At 40.0% G+C, this 23,013-nt stretch overlaps 1 protein-coding gene across 1 annotated transcript; it reads right to left on the bottom strand.

Annotated features, from left to right (window-relative positions):
* Window positions 1–11,363: 11,363 nt before the first annotated feature.
* LOC106633834 (small ribosomal subunit protein uS2-like) lies at window positions 11,364–12,330 on the bottom strand. Its single transcript, XM_014341498.4, has one exon. It carries the CDS (start codon window positions 12,294–12,296, stop codon window positions 11,409–11,411), a length of 888 nt encoding a protein of 295 aa, XP_014196984.1. The 5' UTR covers window positions 12,297–12,330; the 3' UTR covers window positions 11,364–11,408.
* Window positions 12,331–23,013: the final 10,683 nt, after the last annotated feature.

The following is a 23,013-nucleotide window of genomic DNA, read 5'->3' as shown; positions in this document are numbered from 1 at the left end:
GGGTGGGGAAGTGGGAATGGTTAATCAGTACAAAAATAGTTAGAAAAAATGAGTAAGATATAGCATTTAATGGCACAACAGGGTGACTATAGTCGATAGTAATTTAATTGTACATTTTTAAATAACTAAATGAGTATAATCAGATTTTTTTATAACACAAAGGATAATTCCTTGAGGTGATGCATAACCCATTTACCCTGAAGTGACTATTACACATTATATGCCTTTATCAAAATATCTCATGTACCCCATAAATATATACACCTATTATATACCCACAAAAAATAAAAATTTTAAAAATGTTTTTAAAAAAGAAAGAAATTTGTCCTAGACTTTGCTGATTCTTAGGATTCACTGAGAGCAGTAAAACTTTGCTGGTCTACAAATTTCACATACAACACTTATTTCCACGATTTAGGACTATTCATTAAAGCCCCACAAGCAAATGGCACTGTGAAAACATGTCTGCCACTATTTCCGCACTAAAAAGATTACAATTTCAATAGACTGCATTTACATGGACAAAAGGCACACAGTGGTACAATGGCCAACTGCAAATGATAATTTAATTAAATTGCTAATTCAATATCTTCTGTATGTAGGGATATTATGTAACAAATATTGGAGTATAGCTTAGCAGCCTCAATAGATACAGAAGGCTTAGTCAACACTATGCAAGAACCTGCCTGTTGAATGGGCCAGATTACTGGATATTAGATAAAGAAGGCAGCAAGGTTGTGGAGAGAAGGAATGAAATGAAGTATCAAGGAAAGAAGGAGAAATTATGTAGACAAGTAGGTCTAGTAAAGGTAATGTTTTAAAAGAAATTGTATTTTAAGGGTGTATTTTAATTGTTCAGTTTTGGGATGGTGGTCATGTGCTGAAAAAGGTACCAGAGGAAAACTATTTTCCAAGAGTGTGTTTGTAAAGGGAAAGGCCAGAGGCAAGGTGATCAGTCTGCAGATCAGAGAAAACAGACAGAGGCAGACAGCTCTAGAGAAAGGATGGCAAGAAGCGGAGGGTGATTCTGTGTTTCCCGCTATAAAGGAAAGCAAGCTGAGTCCAGAGTGCAAAGTAAAGGAATCCTACAATTGTGAAAATCAGACACTGATGACACTTTGAGATGAGACCTCAGAGACCAAAGAATATGCAGAGAGAACAGAAGTTGTCAAAGCTGGAAAGAGATCAGAAGGAAGGCTAGAGAGGCGACCATTCCCTCCAGTGCAAGCCTACCCTTGGTGGCCTTAGTGGAGTCTATTTCTGCAAAGTAAAAAGATGAAAGATGAAAACAACGACCCCAGGCAAGGGGTTGCATAAATCACATGTTTTCAAACTCTTTTTCAGGCCCAGAATATTTGCTCAAAGGGTGTCTTTGAACATGAATATGCGAACAAATACAGTAACATTTAACCTGCTAAATGCTCTCCTCCCACTCTAGCAGTGAAGACCCTGTACTAGCTCAGAATCCCTAAGACAAAGCTTAAAGCCACTGAATGTCACCCAAAGAGATGTTCCCTCTCTCCACATTTAAAAACTTTCCCAGGGTGCTGCTTAAATTAATACACAATGCCACACACTGCCCCCTCAAACAAATACATAGGACCCAGGTTTATCCACCTAAAGAACTCCCGTTCATTTTTCGTTAAATCCTTCAAGCATAGAGAATAATAAATGGTATTATTCTCTGTATGTTTGAAGTACAGCAATGTACCCACCACTCATATCTAATGAATGTGAATATTTTGCCATGTTTTATTTCATCATTTTTAGGGAAATAAAACATTACAGGAACTATTAAGAACCTCTTTTTCCTCCTCCCTAATTCCATTCTCCTCCAGCCTCTCTCACCCCAGATTATCACTATCCTGACGCTGGGGTTTATTCTTGCTATCAGCAACTTCTTTCTTTTATTCTGCATGCATAGATTCCCAAACCCATGGTGTTATTTTCTGTTTATATAAAGACATATGTTATACTGTGTTTATTCTTCTGCAGTGTGGTGTTTCACTCAACATGATGTTTTCAGGATTTATCTATATTGATATATATACATCTGGTTCATTTATTTTAAGGGCTAATTATGACTCTGTAATCTGACTATACCCCATTTATCCATTTTCCTATTGTCAATATTGAGAAATTTTACATTATAAAAAATGCTGTAATGAACATTCGTGCATGTTCAAGACTTTTTTTTTGGATATAACTGAAGTGAAATCACTGAGTATAAACACATTGTAACCCGTTAAGCCTTAGTTCAGTTGTTACCTCCTTTGAGAGGCTTCCCCTGGCCTGGTTGAGCACAGTTAAGTATTTTTCCTTTTCTTGTCCCAAAAGATCTTGCAAACACCTCTCTCTTTTCCTGCATCCACAGGAATATTTGCAGGTTTGTATCCCCAAATGGTGTATGATCCTCCACAGACAGGGATACTGTGCCTAGCACATAATAGGCTATTAATCAGTGCTTGCTGAAGAAAATTAAAAGTTGATCAACAGAACAAAATGCCCTTAGATATGTGGGAAGATATGTGAATGGCAACTTGAATTCCAGGGGATGGCACAGATTTCGCCTAGGGAGCTATACATAGCCAGGAGGGGACCCAAATCAAGAACTTAAGAGAAAAGAGATGGTGTAAGATCTGGGGAGAACCCAGAAATGAATCCAAGCCACTTCTGGGTCACACTGCAAAGGGAAACTAGCTAAGTCCAACACCTTAGAGGATACCATTATTGGTAATATAAAAATACAGTCTTAAAAGTAATGAAGACATTAGCTTGAGGCAAACCTAAGACAGAAGGTCATAGATGATAGAGGAAGGACCAGTGATTACAGTGGTTAGGTATGACTAAGAAAGATATTAAAGTAAATATAGATATTTAAGTCTCCATTTCACCCTAAATGCATCTGTTTTTCCAATTATGTGACTTTGTGGGCAAAAAGAACTCTCATGTATTTTTACCAGGCATGTGTAAATTGGTGTACACTTATTTGAAAATATCTAACATAATAATTGTGAGCATCTTTTTTTTCATCCCCAGTGGAAAAAGTAGAGTATATTTAATAAGTAGTACAAGCATAACTGGATGGGGGAATAAAACATAATGTTGTAATCATCTTTTGACGGTTAATACCACTGCTAGAATTTATCCTGTAAATAAACATGTTTATACAATTTTAAAACAATTCTAGTAGTAAAAGTTATAAATAACCCCAATGCTCATCAATGGAGGGCAATATCAATTATCAGCCATCCACTGAGTGGAATATTACATAACCATTAGAAAGAATACGTCAGAGTTACTTCTGGAAAAGGGGCTTATGGGTATGTTAAGTTGGAAAATGATGCTGTTAAGTTTTAAAAGCAAGGAACAAGACAGCATGCAAAGTATAATCCCATTTACATAAAACACATACATGCTAGAGGAAGGCAGTGGAAAATTAATAGTGGTTATCTTTGGGTTTGCAGGGTATAGGGGGAGTAGAATTAGCTACTTCTGTGACCCAGAAGTGCCTTGGATTCATTTTTGTGTTCTCCTCAGATCTTACACAATCTCTTTTCTCTTAACTTCTTGATTTGGGTCCCCTCCTGGCTATGTATAGCTGCCTAGATATACATCTGGATATTTGCGTGTGTGCTATTGAGACAGAATTGAGACAGAATGTAATATGTAAAAAGTTATGATTCTTTTGACATTTTGAGAAGAGGATAAAGTGAAAAATTATGTCACTCTCTTACAGTCAATAAGAAATGCCATGGCCTATATTGTTTGTCCAGGCTTTGGGTCATTTCCCAGGCTCCATATTGACTTAAAATAGTACATCCTGACAAGGAATAATTTTTTTTAATGAGCAACCTCTTACCAGAAGAAACTGGGCTTCTGTGTATTTAAACAAGCCATGAGAATTCCCTGCAGCTTTTCCAGCCAAATCAGAACGTTGCCCAAGTCAGGTATCATTTCAACTTATTTTTTAAACTCAAGGCTAATGAACAAAATACAGAGCAATTCAACTCAGGGTTACATTTCCTTAATATTTAGATAAATATCACATTGCAAACAATTGTATTGTCTTTGATTATTCAAATACACATACACACAGATTGAGGTAGCACAATTGGGTTTTACCTTGTATACAGATAGAACAGAACCTATTCAATTTTATCCAATGCTCTCCTGAGCACTTTTTTCCCTCTTCCCTTGAGTACAAGCCCATCCTAGCAGGGGCTGATGTATCCCTGTGGGATTTGGTGCAATATTTTCTCGTTCTGATTGAAATGTGTGCTGTCTGGTCCCTATAGTTTAATTTAGAACAATTAAGGCTCAGGGTACAAGAGCTGGCAAAGCACATTACAAACAATGGCTGCAGAATAAACTGCAGATCAATCCACACCAAATCACCCTGAAAATCCCTGCCAGCACCACAAAGCCATCCCGATTCCAGCCCTTCCTCCATCTCCGCTGCACTAAGGAAGTCTCCATTGTCCAGTTTTGTAATTATTTTGCAGAAGTGTTTATCCTTCCAGACATAAAACTTTACAATCTTGGGCTGGGGGTTAGGGGCACATAGGAAAAGGATGCTGAGGGGGATATGGCTCCATTCATAATGATATTGCCCCACAAATGGAGCGTGCTTTTTCCATTTCCCAACTCTGATACTGACACGCTGTCCAAACCTGTCACCACATCTTGGCTGAGCACATAGGGGAAATATTTGCTCTTTCATTCATCATCTTTTTTATTTATTTATTTTGATGCCTAAGTGGGCATCTCTTCCTTCCTCATGCCTCCATATGTATCCACCCCATAAAGCTGTCTACTTTGTCAGAGAGATTGAGCTGCCAGGTAAAAGAACTACCTCCAGTTACAATCCACAAACATCTCATGAACCCACCTTCAGTACCATTTTTTATTGTTTAAATGAAAGAGCACTAAGGTAAAGAGCTAATCGTGTTGTCTGTGTAGGGGCACTGCAGGGCTGGCACAAACAACGTTTTCAAATTCCAAAGAAGTTGTAAAAGCAAAGCATAACATCAAAATTTTTAATGTGCACTTTTTTTCATTTAGCAATTCCACTATTAGGGATTTTTCCAATAGAACTATTTTCCCAAGAAGGCAAATATATGTACATGAACATTTCTTGAAATATTATATTAGTGTAGTGAAAAAGGTTATAACAAATATAAATTCCATCAAGAGGAGAATGGATAGATAATGCATGATGAACTCACATGATAGAAACTGTGCAGTCCTTAGAAAGAAATATAGATCTACATGAAGTGAGATGACAAAGGGCCTTAAGATACAGCTAAATTTAAAAATGAGTATGAGCCCATTTTTGTTAAGTGCCTATACATTAGCATAGACAATTTTTAAATCAAGAAAAACAGATACCAAACTCAATAACAATAGTTAACTCTGAAGGTGGAATTCCAGGGACATTTTTTTATATATTTTGGTATCATTTAATTTTTTACAAAAAGTATATGTTACTTTTATAATCAGAAAATATATGCATATATAGATAAGTATATAAATATATATATAGTAAAGTATATATTTATATCTTATGTGTATAGAAATGCATTATATAAATGATGGAATTACCTCCTATTTTGCCTTGTTTCTCTATCCATTCATCCTTTAAACAAAGAGTTATTAAAAGCCTGTTGATGTGTTGAGTGCCACTATTCTAGGTTCTGAGAATGCAAAAATAAACCTTTTATAGAGATTATAATCTAGTGGTAGGAAATACCACTGCTCTACACACCTCCATTAAAGCCCATAATCTTGGGTTGGCTTCATGATCGAGTCAGATAAAGAATCCAGATAATGATCTAGATTGATGCAAGATCTTATTTTCTCAAACTCACCTATTATAGACAGACATAAAGGTAATAGCTGTCCTCCTATAATTTAGGTGCTGGTCATTTGCAATCACTTCAGCCTCTGGATGCTTATCTTCTTGAGGTTTAGCAATAGAAGAACTACAACCACTAGCTTTATTCAGCACTTACCGCATGACAGTGCACCAGATTCTTTACCTACATTATCTCATGTCATTCTTAACAGTCTTATGAAATAACTACCATCACATATTTTATCTTTTTTTTTTTTTTTTTTTTTTTTTACAGATCTTATGGCAGAGATCTGCCCAGGACTCCCAGCTAATATATGGCCAAGCCGAGACTACATACCGTCCAAGTCTTCAGACCTCTACAGCTGTTCTGGGAATACAGTAGGTGCTCACACCAGAAGTGGTCACTGCAGTAGCTGGCAGTTCTAGTAACATTTTCTAAGCTGTCAGCCTGTGAAAGGAAACTGATGAAGCAAGGGAAAAACAAAACACAATTATGAGATTTGGAAAGTCCATGCCAGTAACCTGTCAAACTCATGATTTATGAAAAGCATTAATGAAGTATAAACAATTTCAGGTGGGTCATTCAATCAAGCTCTTGATGTTTAGCTTTCACTGTTTAGAAACTGGGTGCCTACTAAATAGAATACTAATTCCTTATGGGAGAAAACTTCAGATTGAATTATGTTGTAATTATGAACTCGGGATAGGAGGTTAGCATGTGAGTAAGTTTGTGTGCTGGGCATGTCTGTTGGCTTCAAGGCCATGTTCCATCACATCAAGCCCTCAAAGAATGCAGGGTGCTCTGCATTCCACTCTAAGCTGCAACTACAGGATTTGAAATGTGGACCCATCTCACCTCCAGCATCCTCCCCAGCCAATGAGGATCCTGGAGCTGTCCACATCACAGCATGGCATGGCAATATGTGGAAGCCAGTGAAACAAGCAATCCTCATTGGGTTTCTACCTCATAACCCTTCCAGATTCAACATCCTCCCCAATCTCATCCAGTGAATAATCTTTTAGGACCTAGTATATGCTAGAAACTATGCTTCAATGCAAAGTGTAAAAAGCACATCTCTATACCCTAAGTAGTTCGAAGTCTGGTCAAGGATCTCAATTCTGGTAGGGCATCTACAGATAATTTCCCAGATACTATATTTCTAGCACACCACTCCCTTCTTAAGAACCATTAATGGCTATTTACCTACTCTCAGATCAAATGTAAAACCTACCCTGCCTTCAAGACCCAAAGTTGACCTGACTCCTTTGTAAAACTCTCCAGACTAATTCCAGTTCACAACTGTCTTTTCTTAATTCTGCATCACTTCAGCATCAGTACTTAAACTCTGCTTTTAGTCTCAGAGTTTTTCTTATCCCCGTGCTGGAAACACAATTGGACTTTAAAGACATTTTAATCAAATTAATAAAGAAAAAGCCATTATACAGGGAGAAAGGGGGAATGGTTATTAAAATATTCTTTCTGTTCTCATAATGCAGTTAGGCTCCTTTTGTTCACTATCAAATTGATCAGAAAAAATAATTAATAGGCACTAGGCTTAATACCAGGGTGACAAAATAATCTGTACAACAAATCCCCATGACAGAAGTTTACCTACATAACAAACCTGCTCTTGTAGCCCTGAACTTAAACGTTAAATTAAAAAATAAAACAAATTGCCAGTTTCTCATATGCTCCCAGAGTTTTCAGAACCAAACAGGTCCTGAGATGTCATCCGGTTCAACCTCTCATTTCCTAGATGAGCAAATTGCCCTCCAGGAGGAAAATGATATGTGGGTTGCAAATCCATCCACTTATGAACTCAATAAATATTGTATGCCAGCACCATACTAGACCCTGGGGAAATTGTCAGTCTCTACCCTCGTGGAGTTTGCATTCTAATAAGAAAGAAAGTAAACAGGTTAGTATATGCTGTCATTTCAAGTAGAGGTGAGTGCCATGAGGAACAATAAGAAAGAGTAAAGAGATGGTGGGGTTGGCATGTTATTTTACATCAGACATCAGGAAGAGGGAGTAGCAAGTGCAAAAGTCCTGAGGCAAGAATGAATTTAGCGCGCTTAAGTGACTGACAGAAGACTGGTGTCATTGGAGTGTAGTGAATGCGGGTGTAAGAGAGTTTAAAGACATAGAAAAGTCCATATTTTTAGGGTCATATGATAGACTGCATTTCACACTAAGTGTGATAGGAAGCCGTTTGCAGAATCTTACATCCAAGAGTGACATGACTGTATTACTTTTTTTAAAACCACTTGATTAAAATGATTATCATATCAAAATCTGTACATACTTAATATATATAGCCTGATCAGTTTGGAGATAAATATATACCCCTGAAACTACCACCAAAATCTCTTCTGTAAATCTATCCGTCACCTCCAAAAGTTTCCTTCTGCCCTCTTTATTTATTAGGATTTCTTTGTGATGAGAACACTTAACATAAGATCTACCAGAAGGTAGAAGCAAATTTTTAAGTATAGAGTACTTACTAACTCTATGCACTATGTTACACAGTAGATCTCTTGGACATGTTTACCTTGTATAACCAAACTCTGTACCCTTTGACTAATACTTCTTCATTTCCTCCTCCCCCTAGCCTCTGGCAATCACCATTCCAAGCTCTGCTTCTATGAGTTTGGCTATTTTAAGTTCATCATATAAGTGAGATCATAAAGTATTTGCCCTTCTGTGTTTGGTTTATTTCATTTAGCATAATGTCCTCCAAGTTTATCTATGTTGTCACAAATGGTGGGGTTTCCTTCTTCTTGAAGTCTCAATAATATTCTACTGCATGTATATACCATTTTCTTTATCCATTTATCTAACAATGGACATTTAAGTAGTTTTCATATCTTGGCTATTGTGAATAATGCTGCAATAAGCATGGGAGTGCAGATAGCTTTCCAAGATCCTGATTTCAATTCCTTTGAATATATATCCAAAAGTTGGATTGCAGGTTCGTGTGGCAGTTCTGATTTTGATTTTTTTGAGAAATCTGGATACTGTTTTCCACAGTGGCTGTACCAACTTACATTGACACCAGCAGTGTACAAGTGTTCCCCTTCCACTACATCCTTAATGACATTTGTTATCCTTTGGATTTTTTTTAATAATAGCCAGCAAAACAGGTGTGAAGTAGATATCTCATGTGGTTTTATTGCATTTCCCTGGTGATTACTGATGTTGAGCACCTTTTCATACACCTGTTGATCATTTGTATATCTTATTTGGAGAAATGTCTATTCAGTTCCTTTGCCCATTTTTGAATCAGATTATTTGTGTTTTCACTATTGAGTTGTATGAATTTCTCATATATTTTGAATATTAACTCTTTAGCAAATATATGTTTTACAAATATATTCTTCCACTGCATAAGCTGCCTTTTTATTTTGTTGATTGTTTCCTTCATACAACTCTTCCATCTCCTTGGTTATGTTTATTTCTCAGTATTTTTATGCTTGTAAATAAGATTGCTTTTTAAATTTCTTTTTGGATAATTCATTGTTAGTGTATAGAAATACTATAATTTTTGTATGTTTTTTTACCCTGAAATTTTACTGAATTTATTTATTAGTTCTACCAGTTTGTTATGGAGTCTTTAGGGTTTTCTACATATAAGATCATGCCATCTGCAAACAAAGATAATTTTACTTCTTCTCCTCTGATTTGGATGCCTTTTATTTCCTTTTCTTGTCTAATTGCTCCGGCTATAACTTTTAGTACTATATCTCATATAAGTGGCAAGAGCGGACATCCTTGTCTTGTTCCTGATCTTAGAGGAAAAGATTTCAGTTTTTCATCATTGAGTATGTTAGCTATTGGCTTGTCATACACGGCCTTTTTATGTTGAGGTACAGTCTTAACTTGCTGATAGTGTTTATCATGAAAGGGTGCTAAATTTTGTCAGATGCTTCTTTTGCGTCTATTGAGAAGACAATGTGATTTTTATTCTTCGTTCTGTTGATGTGGTATATGCATTAATTGATTTGCTTATGTTGAAAATGCTAATATTTTTCAGGATTTTTGCATCCATGTTCATCGGGTATACTGGCCTGTAGTTTTCTTCTGGCATCTTTGTCTGGCTTTGCTAGCAGGGTGATGCTAGCCTCATAAAAAGAATTTGGAATGTTTTATTCTCTTTTATTATTTGGATTTTCAAATGATTGGTATTAGTGGCTGAATGCGGTGGCTCACACCTGTAATCCAAGCTACTAGAGAGGCTGAGGCAGAAGGATCACTTGAGCCCAGGAGTTTGAGGTTACAGTGAGGTATGATCATGCCACTGCAGTTCAGCCTGGGTGATGGAGTGAAACCCAGTCTTAAATAAATAAATAAAAGTTAAAAAATAAAAAGAATTGGCATTAATTCTTCTTTAAATGTTTGGTAGAATTGACCTGTGAGGCTATCTGGTTTTTCTTTGTTAAAAAGTTTTTCATTACTGAGTAAATCTTCATATTTGTCACTGCTCTGATTAGACTTTCTGTTTCTTCTTGATTCAGTTGTGATCAGTTGTATGTTTCTAGGAACGTATCTATTTCTCCTCGTTATCTAATTTGTTGGTGTATTATTGCTCATAATAGTCTTTTATGATCTCTTTATTTCTGAGTCATTAGTATTACATTTTTAAAAGATCATTCTGTATATTTTAACGATCAGAAACTCTCATTCATTGCTAGTGGGAATGTAAAATGGTACGACCACTTTGGAAGACAGTTTTGCAGTTGTTTAGAAAACTAAACACATTCTTATTATATGATCCCGCAATAACATTCCTTAGCATTTACTCAAAGGAGTTGAAAAACTATGTTCACACAAAAACCTGCACACATATGTTTATAGCAGCTTTATTCATAATTGCCAAAATGTGGAAGCAACCAAGATGTCTTTCAGTAGGTAAATGAATAAATAAACTGTGGTACGTTTAGACAATAGATGGAATATTATTCAGCACTAAAAAGAAATGAGCTATCAAGCCAGAAAAAAGACATAGAAGAAACTTAATTGCGTATTACTAAAAGAAGCCCACCTGAGAAGGCTACATGTTGTATGATTCCAACCATATGACATTCTGTAAAAGGCAAAACTATGATAACAGTAATAAGATCAGTGGTTGCCAGGGATTGTGGGGAGGGAGAGATGAGTAGGCAGGGCACAAAAGATTTGTAGGGCAGTGAAACAATTCTGTATTATACTATAATGGTGGACACATCACATTATTCATTTGCCAAAGCCTAGAGAATGTTCAACACCAAGAGTGAGCTCTAATTCAAACTATAGATTTTGGGTAATTATAATGCATCAGTGTATTTTAAGCAATTGTAACAAATGTACCGCTCTGGTGAAAGAGGTTTATAATGGTAGAGGCTGTGCATGGGAAGCGAGAGGGGTGTAAAATGGAAACATTTCAGTATCTTTAACTTAATTTTGCTGTGAACCTAAAACTTCTCTAAAAATTAAGTATTTTTGTTTAGAAACCGATGTTTATTTTCCATCAACCTTATTTCCATGTTGCTTAGGAGCCTGTGCAAGAACAGCTTAAGACCATTCAGTGGTTGCTCCTACCCATTCAGTGGCCTGAGCAGTGGGAGCTGCAGACCAGTCTTCCGTGGCAGGCTGAGCACTCCAGTCTTCCGTAGGGAACCGCTGAATAGGCACAGAGGGTGCCTGCACTCCTTCAGACCAGCCTGCAACCTTAGGCTGAGTAGCAGTGAACTCAGGAGCTAGAGCAGTCCATTCACCCTGAAATTCCTCCTTGGTCACAGCCTTTTCAACAGCAGCTTGCTTTTCTTTTTCAATCTCTTCAGGATCTCTGTAGAAGTAGAGATCAGGCATTACCTCCCACAGGTGTTCACAGGAAATGGTGCCACACATGTGCAGAACTTTGCAAGCCAGCATCCACCACATCAAACCCACTGAGTGAGCTCCCTTGTTGTTGCATGGGATGGCAATGTCCACATAGCGCAAAGGAGAATCTGTGTTACACAGAGCAATGGTAGGTAGGTTAACATAAGATGCCTCTATGAGAGCCTGGTGGTCATCCCTGGGATCAGTAACCACAAGAAGCCGTGGCTCCCGGAAGGCTGCCTGGATCTGGTTAGTGAAGGTTCCAGGAGTGAAGCGGCCAGCAATTGGAGTGTCTCCTGTGGCAGCAACAAACTTCAGCATGGCCCTCTGGCCAGTATTCCTGGAGGATATGACACTGACATCAGCAGGGTTTTCAATGGCAACAATGGCACGAGCTGACAGCAGAAGCTTCTCCCAGGTCCTCTTCAGATTTATGATGTGGATGCCATCACTTTTCCTTTTACAGATGTACCGTTCCATCTGGAAGTCAAGATTGGTGCCACCTAAGAGGGTTCCTGCTGCAAGGAACTTAAGGACATCCTCCTCCTTCATTTGCAGGGCATCAAGGGCTCCAGACATTGTGAAAGTTTCCCTTTAAGTTACAACAGGAATCCAGAACAATGCCATTTTGACCCCTCTGTGAGTAGTGCGGAAAGGCAAAATTAAGTATTTTTTAATAAAGATCATTCTGGAAGCTGTATGAAAGTGAAATAGAGACAGTTGAAGGTAGAAGTAGAGAAATAAGTGAGGAAGCTACTGTTAGTCTAGTTAGGAAATCAAGGAATCCAGCACTGAGATGGCAGTGGTTGGGGTAGGGGAGACAGGAGCAGAATTGGAGAATGTTTTGAAGGTAGAACTGACAGGTTTGTTGATGGACCAGACGTTGATGGAAATTTGAAGGAAAAACAGATTTTTGATCTGATAATACTAAGAAAGGAAAACTAAGGGAGAAACAGATTTGGAATGGAATCAAAATCTCTGCCCTGGATATTGACTAGAAGTCAGCATGCCAGTGTGGAAGCAAAAGGGATTTAAAGAGTCACAGGCAAGAACTCAAACACTCACCAGCTAGAATCCTCAACTAGAAACCCAGAATCCAGAACCATAAACCAGAATACTGAAACGCTACAGCCTCTGTCCCTTTCTTCTGGAAATCAGGAGACAAGGACCACAGGAAGGGAAATAGATCCAATTGCATGTGCCTTCTGAGAGTTGAGGTAAGCTGGTATGCTTTTATAAGCCTGGTGCAGTCTCCTGCCCAAGATGAAAGTAAACTCTACGTTGCCGTAGCAAGAAAGCTGCTTAAACCTTCAGCACAATAACCCAGTGCCAGACCATGTGCCCAGACAAGGACACAGAAAAGAACTCATTAGATGGAGAATAAGGCAATGCCTTTTGCTTTGGGAAAGTTGGGACCTTCCACAAGTAAAATGGATTCAACCACCATGAACTAATGGGTGAAGCCCTGTGTTGGGTACTACAGGGCAGCTTCAGAGGTGTATAAGACAAACCCCAAATCTTCAAAGAGATGTTAGCCAAGTGGACTTCAGAACATGGCTAGAAGCTGGACATCTGATCCTGACATGTGAGAGAAAAATCCTCACCCCACACCAACCTCCACCTTCACACCTTCCTGGAATCTTTTTGCAGAAAGTAAGTTGAGTTTTCCAATATACTATGTTAAAAGGCATCATGGGGGTGTGAACTTGAGAAAGTTTGGAGTGAACTCCTATCTCTACCATCTGCTTCTGCCAGTCCTGGCTTCCTGCTACAAGAGTACACATTGACATGTCGATCAAAGCTTTCTTCATAGCAGGGAGGTAAAGAGGCCTATAAAGAGATGGGGAGGCCAGGCACAGTGGCTTATGCCTGTAATCCCAGCACTTTGGGAGGCTGAGGCTGGCGGATCACCTGAGGTCAGGAGTTTGAGACCGCCCTGGCCAACATGGCGAAACGCTGTCTCTACTAAAAAAATACAAAAATTAGCTGGGAGTGGTGATGGGCACCTGTAATCCCAGCTACTTGGGAGGCTGAGGCAGGAGAATCACTTGAACCCAGGAGGCAGAGGTTGCAGTGAGCTGAGATTGCGCCATTGCACTCCAGCCTGGGGGATAGAGCGAGACTCCATCTGGGAAAAAAAAAAAAAAAAAAAAGATGATGGGGAGTGATTTTCACAACTGCTTGACATAGAATCCTTCAAGAGCCCAATGGTCAGGGTCTCCATCCCTTCTTAAGGGGTCCTGGGTTCTGCTCCTCATGCTTCTGACCTGTAAGGAGGTTCTGTTCTTGATTTTTTTTAATCAAATGAGCACTATAACATTGTGCATTATAGCATTTGCATGGGGCAATTACCTGCCTGGTCTACCTTCCTTCTCCAATCCTTCACCTGCGACAGGCATCACTAATTAAACATGGTATACTTTTCCACTGAGCAAGGATGCAACCTCAGAAATCCTTTTCATCATGTCACTATAGGCAGCACTGCTCATCAAAATTACCATGTGAGGTAAAAACCTATTTCCCATCTCTGGCATAGTAGTCAGCCACAGAGAGTTTAGAATCAAATACAGTTCTGAATCCTGGATCTGTCATTATTGGTCTTGGGACCTTGGATCTCAGTTTCACTGTTTGTTAGCTGTTTAACTTTGGACACGTTAATTAAATCCTCTAAGTCTCAGTTTCTTCATCTTCTGTTCTTCAGAAGAAAAGCCCGTGTGCCTATGAAAGCTTAGGTCATGGGGACATATTTAGATTGAGGGGAATCAGGCAAGGCTTCCCTGAAGAGAGAGAACTTGGGCTGAGACATGGGCAAAGATGGGAGTGCTCTCTCTCCTCAAGAAGAAAAGATGAGCATCAGAGAAAATCCGTGAGGACCAAGCATGGAGCTCACAGTGTTGACAGGCAAGGGCCACACCACTTAAGCCTTTTAGAAGATGTTAAGAATTGTGGTCATTGTCCAAAATGCCATGGTTGACCACACAAAGGATCAAGCAGGATGGGAGACGTGATTAATTTCCAATCTGGAAGACACGTCAACTGAATCTCCTATGGCAAAAATGTATCAGTGACCAGTAAGGACAAGGGTGGAGAGAAGAGGACCAGTTAGGAAGCTACTATAGTGCTTAGGGAAAAAGTCATGGTGACTCAGACTAGCGAGGCAACTTTAGAGCCTGAGAGAAGCAGAGGGAAATCAGAAATATATAAAAGGCTACACTGAGGAGGACTTGGTGATGAATTTAGGGTAAGGTCAAAGATGACTCCTGGAGTTTTGGCTTAGCCTTCTGGGTGAATAGTGGTAGCATTTGCTAAGACAATAAACATCAAAGAAGACCACATACTTTTTATTTTGTTTTGTTTTGTTTTTCTGTGGGGGAAAATCTGTAGATCCAAGTAAAAGGGTTAAATAGTCAGTTAAATATACAATAGCAAGAATGCAAACTAAATATGAAATAATGAAGTCCAAAATCAGTCATGCTTGCATATTTAACCAATGCTTGAACCGACGTATACTCCCAAAAGCCCCCCTCCCTGAGATCACCAAGAGAAGAGAATTCCAGCAGATCTTCTGAGTCCAGCTTGAACACACAAAATCCACAGCAGTGCTGACATCTACCCAAATGCCTACACTGAGAACACTTGTTCTTGCTACTTTTGCACAGAGTCTGGATGCTAAGTAATTGGTCCTTGAATCGTAGAAGGCTAGGCGTAAGAGAACGCTGCTCTCTGGCCATGTGGAGATATACTGGGATGCAGCAAGCTAGAAAGATAAGGTGCTAACCTCGGATAAAGGACACCTGGATAATCACCCTACCCACTAACACTTTGCTGGCCTCATTTTACAGATACAAAAGTTGAGGCCCTTAGAAGTGAAATGACTTGTCCAAGTTTACAATGGGAGTTAGTTGCAAGACAAGGACCTAAATCTATACATTCTCAAAACTTCTTAGCACTTGCATTTTTCAACATTTTTTAAATCTACAATCACTCATGGAAAGTAAATGGAAGCGTTGTTAGCAAACCCATGAGTTTAACCTCTGTTCAGACTTCAGGTTTCATTCATTCATTCAACAAACACACACTTATTCAACAAACACACAGTACCTACTGCCAGGCGCAAGGCCAAAGAGAAAGTTGGTATAAATTCGGACCTTAGTTAGTCCAAGGACTGGACAAAGGACTTGACTGTGCAAGTGAAATATAAAGTTTAGAAAATTAAATCATATTTGTAGGAATTCGAAAACTTTTTCCAGCTTTCTAAAGATACTTTCCAAAGATCCGCATAAGAATTCACTTTCATCAAGTGATTTGTCTTCATGAAGCCTGAAGTTTAGAAGCTCAAGTAGCCACAAGGATTTGATTTTCATGGAGGGCAAGAGCACACAAAAGGTTTGACTCCTACCTGCTTTCTGCAAGGAACATGCTCCCTCACATAGGATCAGAAAGATTGTGTTCCACAAGTAACAATGGCCCTGTCACACGAGGGTCATAGATTTAGTTCAGAGAGGCCTCTAGAAGTTCAGATCTCTAACAGGAACAGCCCAATGTATTTGAGCCCCTTTGATATCGAGTTATAAGGATGAAAACAGAATTTGTGACACTAGATACCTCTGATGAACCACAGTAGGCAAGGAGTCTTTATTGCTATTCTGCCTGGAGTCAGCTAAAAAAAGAAACTGAATAAAAAATAAGAGCAAAGGAAAAGATTAAGTGGGGCTTCCCGAAGCTTAAACTTGCTGCTCTAGTTTGTGTTTTGCACAAACTTCATATTCTTTGTTTCTTCAGCCCCCTACATGGGACACTGGATTACTTATATACTATCATTTAAGTTATGACTAAAGGCAAATTGGAGTGTTCACCACACCACACAAGCATTCTTAAACTTCTCCTTAGGCTTGCATTGCCTACACAAATTTAAGGCCAAAATGGGTAAGTTTGATAACAAAAAATGAATGTGACATTTCACAGCCATGAAAATTAAAATTATGAGGCCTAGACAGCAATGTAAAAAAAATGTTTATGATACGTTATTAGTAAAAGAATTTAAATGATCACATATGCTTTGATTGTGACTCATGAAAATAGGTTTGAATTCAATAAGACTAGATATCCAACTAGCATATTGCTATTCGTAAATGATCAAGTGTTGGATTAAAGTGATAGGCTTAAGGATTAGTAGAAAAGAAGGAATATTTTTCAGTGTTCTTTAATTTGTTCCAGGGTTTGTTAAATTATTTTTTGATAGGGTGTGAACCCAGTACAGTAGAGAAATGGTCCCCACAAGAAGCAGGTGATAGAATAGAATTTTTTCACTTTTTCCTTTTGTCTGCGTGTTTATCATCATTATTTGTTTGATTTCAGCCAGTAACAAATCAGAAGACACTTATTTGAAACTAAAGTCTTGATGAAAATTTCATAAGGAGTAACTAACTAACATCATTGGATCCCCATTTAGAGAGGGAGAATCTGTGAGACCATGAACTTGGAGTCTGAAAAAAAAGAAAAGAAAAGAAAATCTTGGATCAAATCCCAATCTGGCCATTTCCTTCATTTCCTCACCTGTGAAGTGGGAAGGAGAAAGAAGAAATATTCGCTGAGTGCTGACTATGCACCAAGCTCTGGGCTGAGCAATTTCCCATACATCATTTCATCTCATCTTCACATCAGCCCCAGGAGACAGTATTAGCCTTCAGTTTACTCATGATGAGAAGGAGGCTTCAAGACATTAAATAATGTATCCACAGTCATACAGCTTATTAGGAAGTGGCCAAGCCAGGATCCAAATTTAAGATTGTCCATCCCCAGAATCTGCCCCTTTCACTCTCTGCATGCAGCCTTGCAGGGTTATTCTGTGAATCAGAATCTCAATATCCATTACCATGAAAACTTAATGAGCCATGTCTCTAGCTTCTTTGGCAAGGAAAGAGTCGTTTTCCCTTTGCCACTGAGTGAGCATCTGCCCAATCCCATCCATCCCGTGAAGAACAGGCACCCACATGTGGGGTGTGAGCTATGGGGTGGGAGGCAGGCCTCTCTCTCCACACTGGCCTGCAGCCCCAGCAAAGCGGCAGCATCAGAAGGAGAGCAGCACCTGAACACCTAGCAGAGTCTGTAGGGCACGCATCCTGAGCACTCTCCAAGCCAAACAATGTGTTGATGCTCGGCCTTCAGTAAGATGTTCTGCCCTGCCTGATCAGAGCAGAAAGAGAAGGAAGAGGGACCAGCAGGAGGATGGTGGGGGTGGGGAGGGGTGTCAAAAGCTTCAACAGGGTCCGAAAGGGCAGTATAGCCAGGTTCTAATTCCTTTTTAGAACAGATTCCTAATTCCAATTTAGAATTGCTCCACAGAGAGAACATAAAGGTATTTATGTATTAACTGGGATTCACCATAATCGTATAAACAGAACTTGCCTTTCTTTTTCTCTTTTTGTTCACAGTAAGGTGGGGATTATTTCCCCCTTCTTAATACAATCAAGACTTTTTTCCCCTCAACCAGTCAAGAGAGTAGGGACATTAACAACCCCATACTCTGTTCAGGAATATCGTCTTTTCTCAGGCCTTTTCACATTACAATACATTTTTAAAATAGGATAGAGTGCAGAATTAAAGACAGACACTTCCCTAGTATTTTGAAATCATTATGAGTTACAATCCTTTTGATGTAAAGGGTCTCTTTTTTTAAGCATGGTGTCTTTTATGTAACTAGTAAAAAAATGTTCACGGTAACAAATGCACCAGGAAAAAAAAAAGGTTAGAAAAAAATGGAAATCCTGTTTGTGTCCATAGGTGAATTGCTGCTGTGAGGCGGCTGCAATTTGACTTTGTACAAAAAGGGTCACTGAACAGAAGGTCAGGCAGCTGGCCATTTCCATTTCAAAGATGCTATCGAAAGGCCAAGAGGCAGTTCACCCAGCAGCCCTTTAGCAAACAAGATTTTCTCCTCTCTCGTTTATGATTTTTTTTATGCCAAAACAGTTTAGTGAGAAGGTCCCTGATTCATTTCCCCCACAACACAAGTGGTTCGTGTGAGGTTTGGATAGGACTTTAGTTTAAAGAATTGGAGGAGTTTTGAGTAATGAGGAGCCATTTGGTGGCCACTTATCAAAGGTTTTGCAGCAAGGCAATAAATCACAACAGAGCCCCTTCACTCAGGCTGAGACAACTGGAGAAAGGTAGCTCCGTTATTAGGAATTATGGCTTGTCACGTCTGCAATGAGAGATCTCAGCTTTACAAACACCTCGCTGATTAATCAAGAGCCCCTTGCAGAAATCCTAAGAGGAAGGCACAAAATTCAAGGAGACTGTGATTTGGGTTGAGTTTGATGTCGGAGTAGCTAGATCTCACCTAGCAACTATGGACAGACAAAATGATGCTGGCAGAGCTAGAAGTTACACATCCCATGTGTTGTGCATGGCTTAAACACAACACAAATAGAAGGTGAACTGGAATATGGAAGAGCAGTCACCCAGCCTAATATTGTTCACTGTTGAAATACCCCTTGAAGACTTTCATATGAGCAGGTCACCTGTCACCACACACAAACACACACACACATATAAACACAAAGTAGAAGGAGGCACTACTGTTCAGCCTGCCTGTCAGGGAAATCAGGGCAGACTGGACAGACACTAACAGAGTCTTGGACCCACTTGTGATTAGAACTGCCAGCAAGAGGCAGACCGAGAGGACAAGGCCAGTTCTAGCAGGGCCAAAGGTCAAAACCAGGGAAGCCGTATCCATCGACTGGTACAGAAATGCAAAGGAAAGCTAAGAAAAGGTCAGGAGCTGCATAAGCGTAGGAATAGGGTGACACAAAGAGCAAGGGTGGATGAAAAATACAAGGCCCAGGATAATGACTTTAAACGGGGTGCTTGCAGACGGGGCTTTGTCGTGAGACAAGGGATGGTATCTAGTGAGGTTTCAAGTCATTGGCCAGGCCAGATACTTATAGGCCCTAATGTCCTAATGTTCCCTGGAGCTGTCTTTAAAAAGCCCTCATACTTTGCCATCTTTAACCCTTTTCTCTGTAAAATGATACAAATGGCTTCCCAGCTTGTCCTTTTACCCCCACAACAGCATGAGACTTGATTGACCCTTTCCTGGATGACCAGTCATTAAGGCCTCAGAGCAGCCATGGAAATCACGTAGAGGTCAAGGTGGGGTCTAGAAACAGCCCCCTGGGAGAGGAAAGCCAGCGACTTCTTTGCTGTTTTAGCCATGTTATAAGCACTGTAACACTCTTGAGGGGAAAAAAAAATGAAAAAAAAAAAAGACGAATAACCCCTGTATTCTGAAGATTGTACCTAATACTATGGAGGAAAATTGTGACTTCTTCTCCAAATACTCTAGTAGTTTTCACCGAGCGCAGTTTAAGATGTAATATAATGGATAACACTGCATTATTTTATCATTTCATCTTTTTAAAAGACCCTTATTTAAATCATTTTATGTTTACAGAAGGAAAAGGACATCCCCTCTTGCTATTTATTTAGATTTTTCCAAAAATGTTGTCTCCAATGCTTAAAAGAGATGTCTGCTGGTAGGAAAAAAGACAGAGGGAGGGATTGAGGGAAGGAGAGAGAGAAATAGAGAGATGGAGGAAGGGGAGGGGAGGAGGGAAGGAGGGAAAGGAAGGGAGAGAGACAAATCAGACTGCTGCACTGGCTGCTGCAGAAGCAATCACTGGCAGCTGTCAGAACTCTCACTAAATGAAGGTCCGTCTTATCAGGCGTTGGCTCTGCTTCTGTACACCTAATTGTGTGGCCTTGACTGTGATGGAATTTGTTCCTTAAGGAAAAGGGAAAACATGAGCCTTAGTGCTTTAATAGCAAGGTATCTTCTGAAATAATAAATAACCCAGAGGTTGGATTTGGCAGCAAAGAAGGCTACTTCCTATGTCCTCCCCCGAGGTGCCATGAGCAGCTGCAGTCATTAGAGAGGGAGAAGAGAGTTCCAGAGGATGATGGCATGAGTGGAGAGGATAAGAAGGAAAGAGTGAGGTGATGTCATAGAAGAGAGAAGAGGTCTGACTGGATTCTCTGCCCATGACAGCTAGGCTTTTACCAGTTTGGAGCAATACACTTTGAATAGCATGACCTGCAGCTCTTCAGTCATTGGACAAATTCATTAATAAAAACCTTTCAGAGCCCTGTCTAGTAGGTTCTCAATGGCAGCTGGTGGGGCTGCAGACCTACAGCGAATAAATCCAGACTCACAGTGGTATTGTCACTACCCATAATGTCTCTCTGAACTCGTTATGCTAACAGTCTGTCCATCCACTCCAGCCCCACATTCTGCAGCCCCCATTGCAGAGACCCTGCAAGCCCAAGAGAATGCCATGTTCACACTTCCAGGCAGGCTCCCATGGCCAGCCCCCGATATGAGCCTTGGCTCAGAGCACAGCCCGCAGAGGTAAGAAGCACGTATGTGGCCGTGGTCAGATTTTCACAGTCCTGCTGAATGTAATAGATGATCCTACGTATTCCATCAGAATTCCTGGAGACAGGAAAGAACTTCCGCGTCCAAGAAAATGTGGACCGGAAGTAATCTGACTGAAATTCACCCTTTAAGCATGAAGATGATTGAGGGAGCTGGCAATGGCCCATAATAATTATATCTTCTGCTGATACCATGCTAAAGCCTTTTCATCTACTTGTTTTCTTTATACATAAAAAATCTTGTTGGGCTGTTGTTAACCTTCCCATTTTACATAACAGGAAAACTGAGACTTCAATAGGCTAACTGGCTGTTCCAAGCTAGCAAATGGCAGAGCCAAGATAGACACTCCAATCCTCTGACTCCAAGCCCAATTGTCCCAGAGCCAGGACTGGTCTGCTTAAGGCATGAGGAAAGCTCTTTCAATCTAAGCAATCAACACTTATCGTCCTGAGACAGAGCTGAGGGTTCTGACTGTTTGACATTCCTTTGGCCTGAAGAATAGAATCTCCAGTGTCTTTTCTGGACAGCTGTCAATTTGCTAACTCAGCCCCAAATGAGGCAATGAGACAAGAGAAACATAGAGCTAGCTTCATATTCCTATAAATTCTGGTAGGTGGCAAACCACCAGTGCAAAGTCCCTAGACTCTCAGGAGGTAGCTGGAAGTTCCCTAATACCAGGTAGCAAGCAGGAAGATGGATAGAAACAGGTGGGGGGAGAAGAAAGAAAAATAGAGACTGTCCACTCAGAGAGATGAACCACCAGGAATTATGAGGGGGCTGCAGGAAACGATAATACCCCAATCTGTCTCTCCTCTAGGTGGGCCTGACACAGGCACTAGCTAGATGGAAGGAGGGAGAGTGCCCAAGGGTACAACTCAGGGGAGTGCCCTGGCCTGGCCAACTTCTCCTCCCAAGCCCTCTGGACCTCAATCTAAGAATCTCAGGTAACACCCTTTACCCTGCGTTATTGGCAAGATGAGCTTGTGTCTAGTTGAGAGGGGCCATCTTGCCATACCCGGGCTTGCAGGAGAACAATCAGCCCCTCAACACTCAGAGATGGCCAGTTTTCTCCCTCTGTGACTCCATCCACCAACACTGTCACAGAGCTGATGCATCTGCAGTGCTGTCAAGACAGGACAGCAGGGCTGTAGTGAAAAGAGCATGAACCCCAATTTGGGCCAGGGGAAGAAAAGAACCAACACCTATTGAGTTCTCACTGTGTACCGTATCCTGTGCCAGGCACTCAGGCACTGTGTATACTCACTTAATCCTCCAAACAGTCCTATAGGGTGGGCATCATTATCTTCATTTTACAGTTGAGGAAACTGAGGCTCAGCCATAGAGTAACTTATTCAAGGTCACACAGCCAGTTAAACAGGAAAGGCAGAATTCAAACATTATGGCATTGCTTATGTACTTCCCATTATACTAAGCAGCTTCAATGAATTTAATAGGATTATTTCAAGAACTAAATGATACAATGTTAATAAAACCTGGGACAAACCTAAAGTGCTATGCAAATATTAGCTCTCTGTGTGCACAAACAACACTCACATAGAGGCAAGTAGTCAGATCTGCAATTCACTCTACAGAATAGCCATGTGAGTTAGTATCAGTTGTGTTTCTCTCCACAAAGCAAATATCTGTACTTTACACAATTCCCCTGTGAACCCCATCATCAACACAGCCATTAAATGCGGTCCCCAGATGAAGTATGAGCATGCTGGTCAAAAATGGATATTCACAGGCTGAAAGCACTTTATGATTATCAAGGGACAAAAAATGAATTAAAATCACACCCTGCTAAGTGCCACAGAAGTATTTTCAAATTAGCATCTTTGCTGCTATCTCCCCAGTCCC

The sequence above is a fragment of the Pan paniscus genome, chromosome 16 (assembly GCF_029289425.2).
Source record: "Pan paniscus chromosome 16, NHGRI_mPanPan1-v2.0_pri, whole genome shotgun sequence".
NCBI classification, from domain to species: Eukaryota; Metazoa; Chordata; class Mammalia; order Primates; family Hominidae; genus Pan; species Pan paniscus.
This window is presented reverse-complemented; position numbering and strand designations above follow the sequence as displayed.

Coding starts and splice junctions, on each gene's coding strand:
- LOC106633834 (XM_014341498.4), bottom strand. CDS start 12,296: ATGTCTGGAGCCCTTGATGCCCTGCAAATGAAGGAGGAGGATGTCCTT.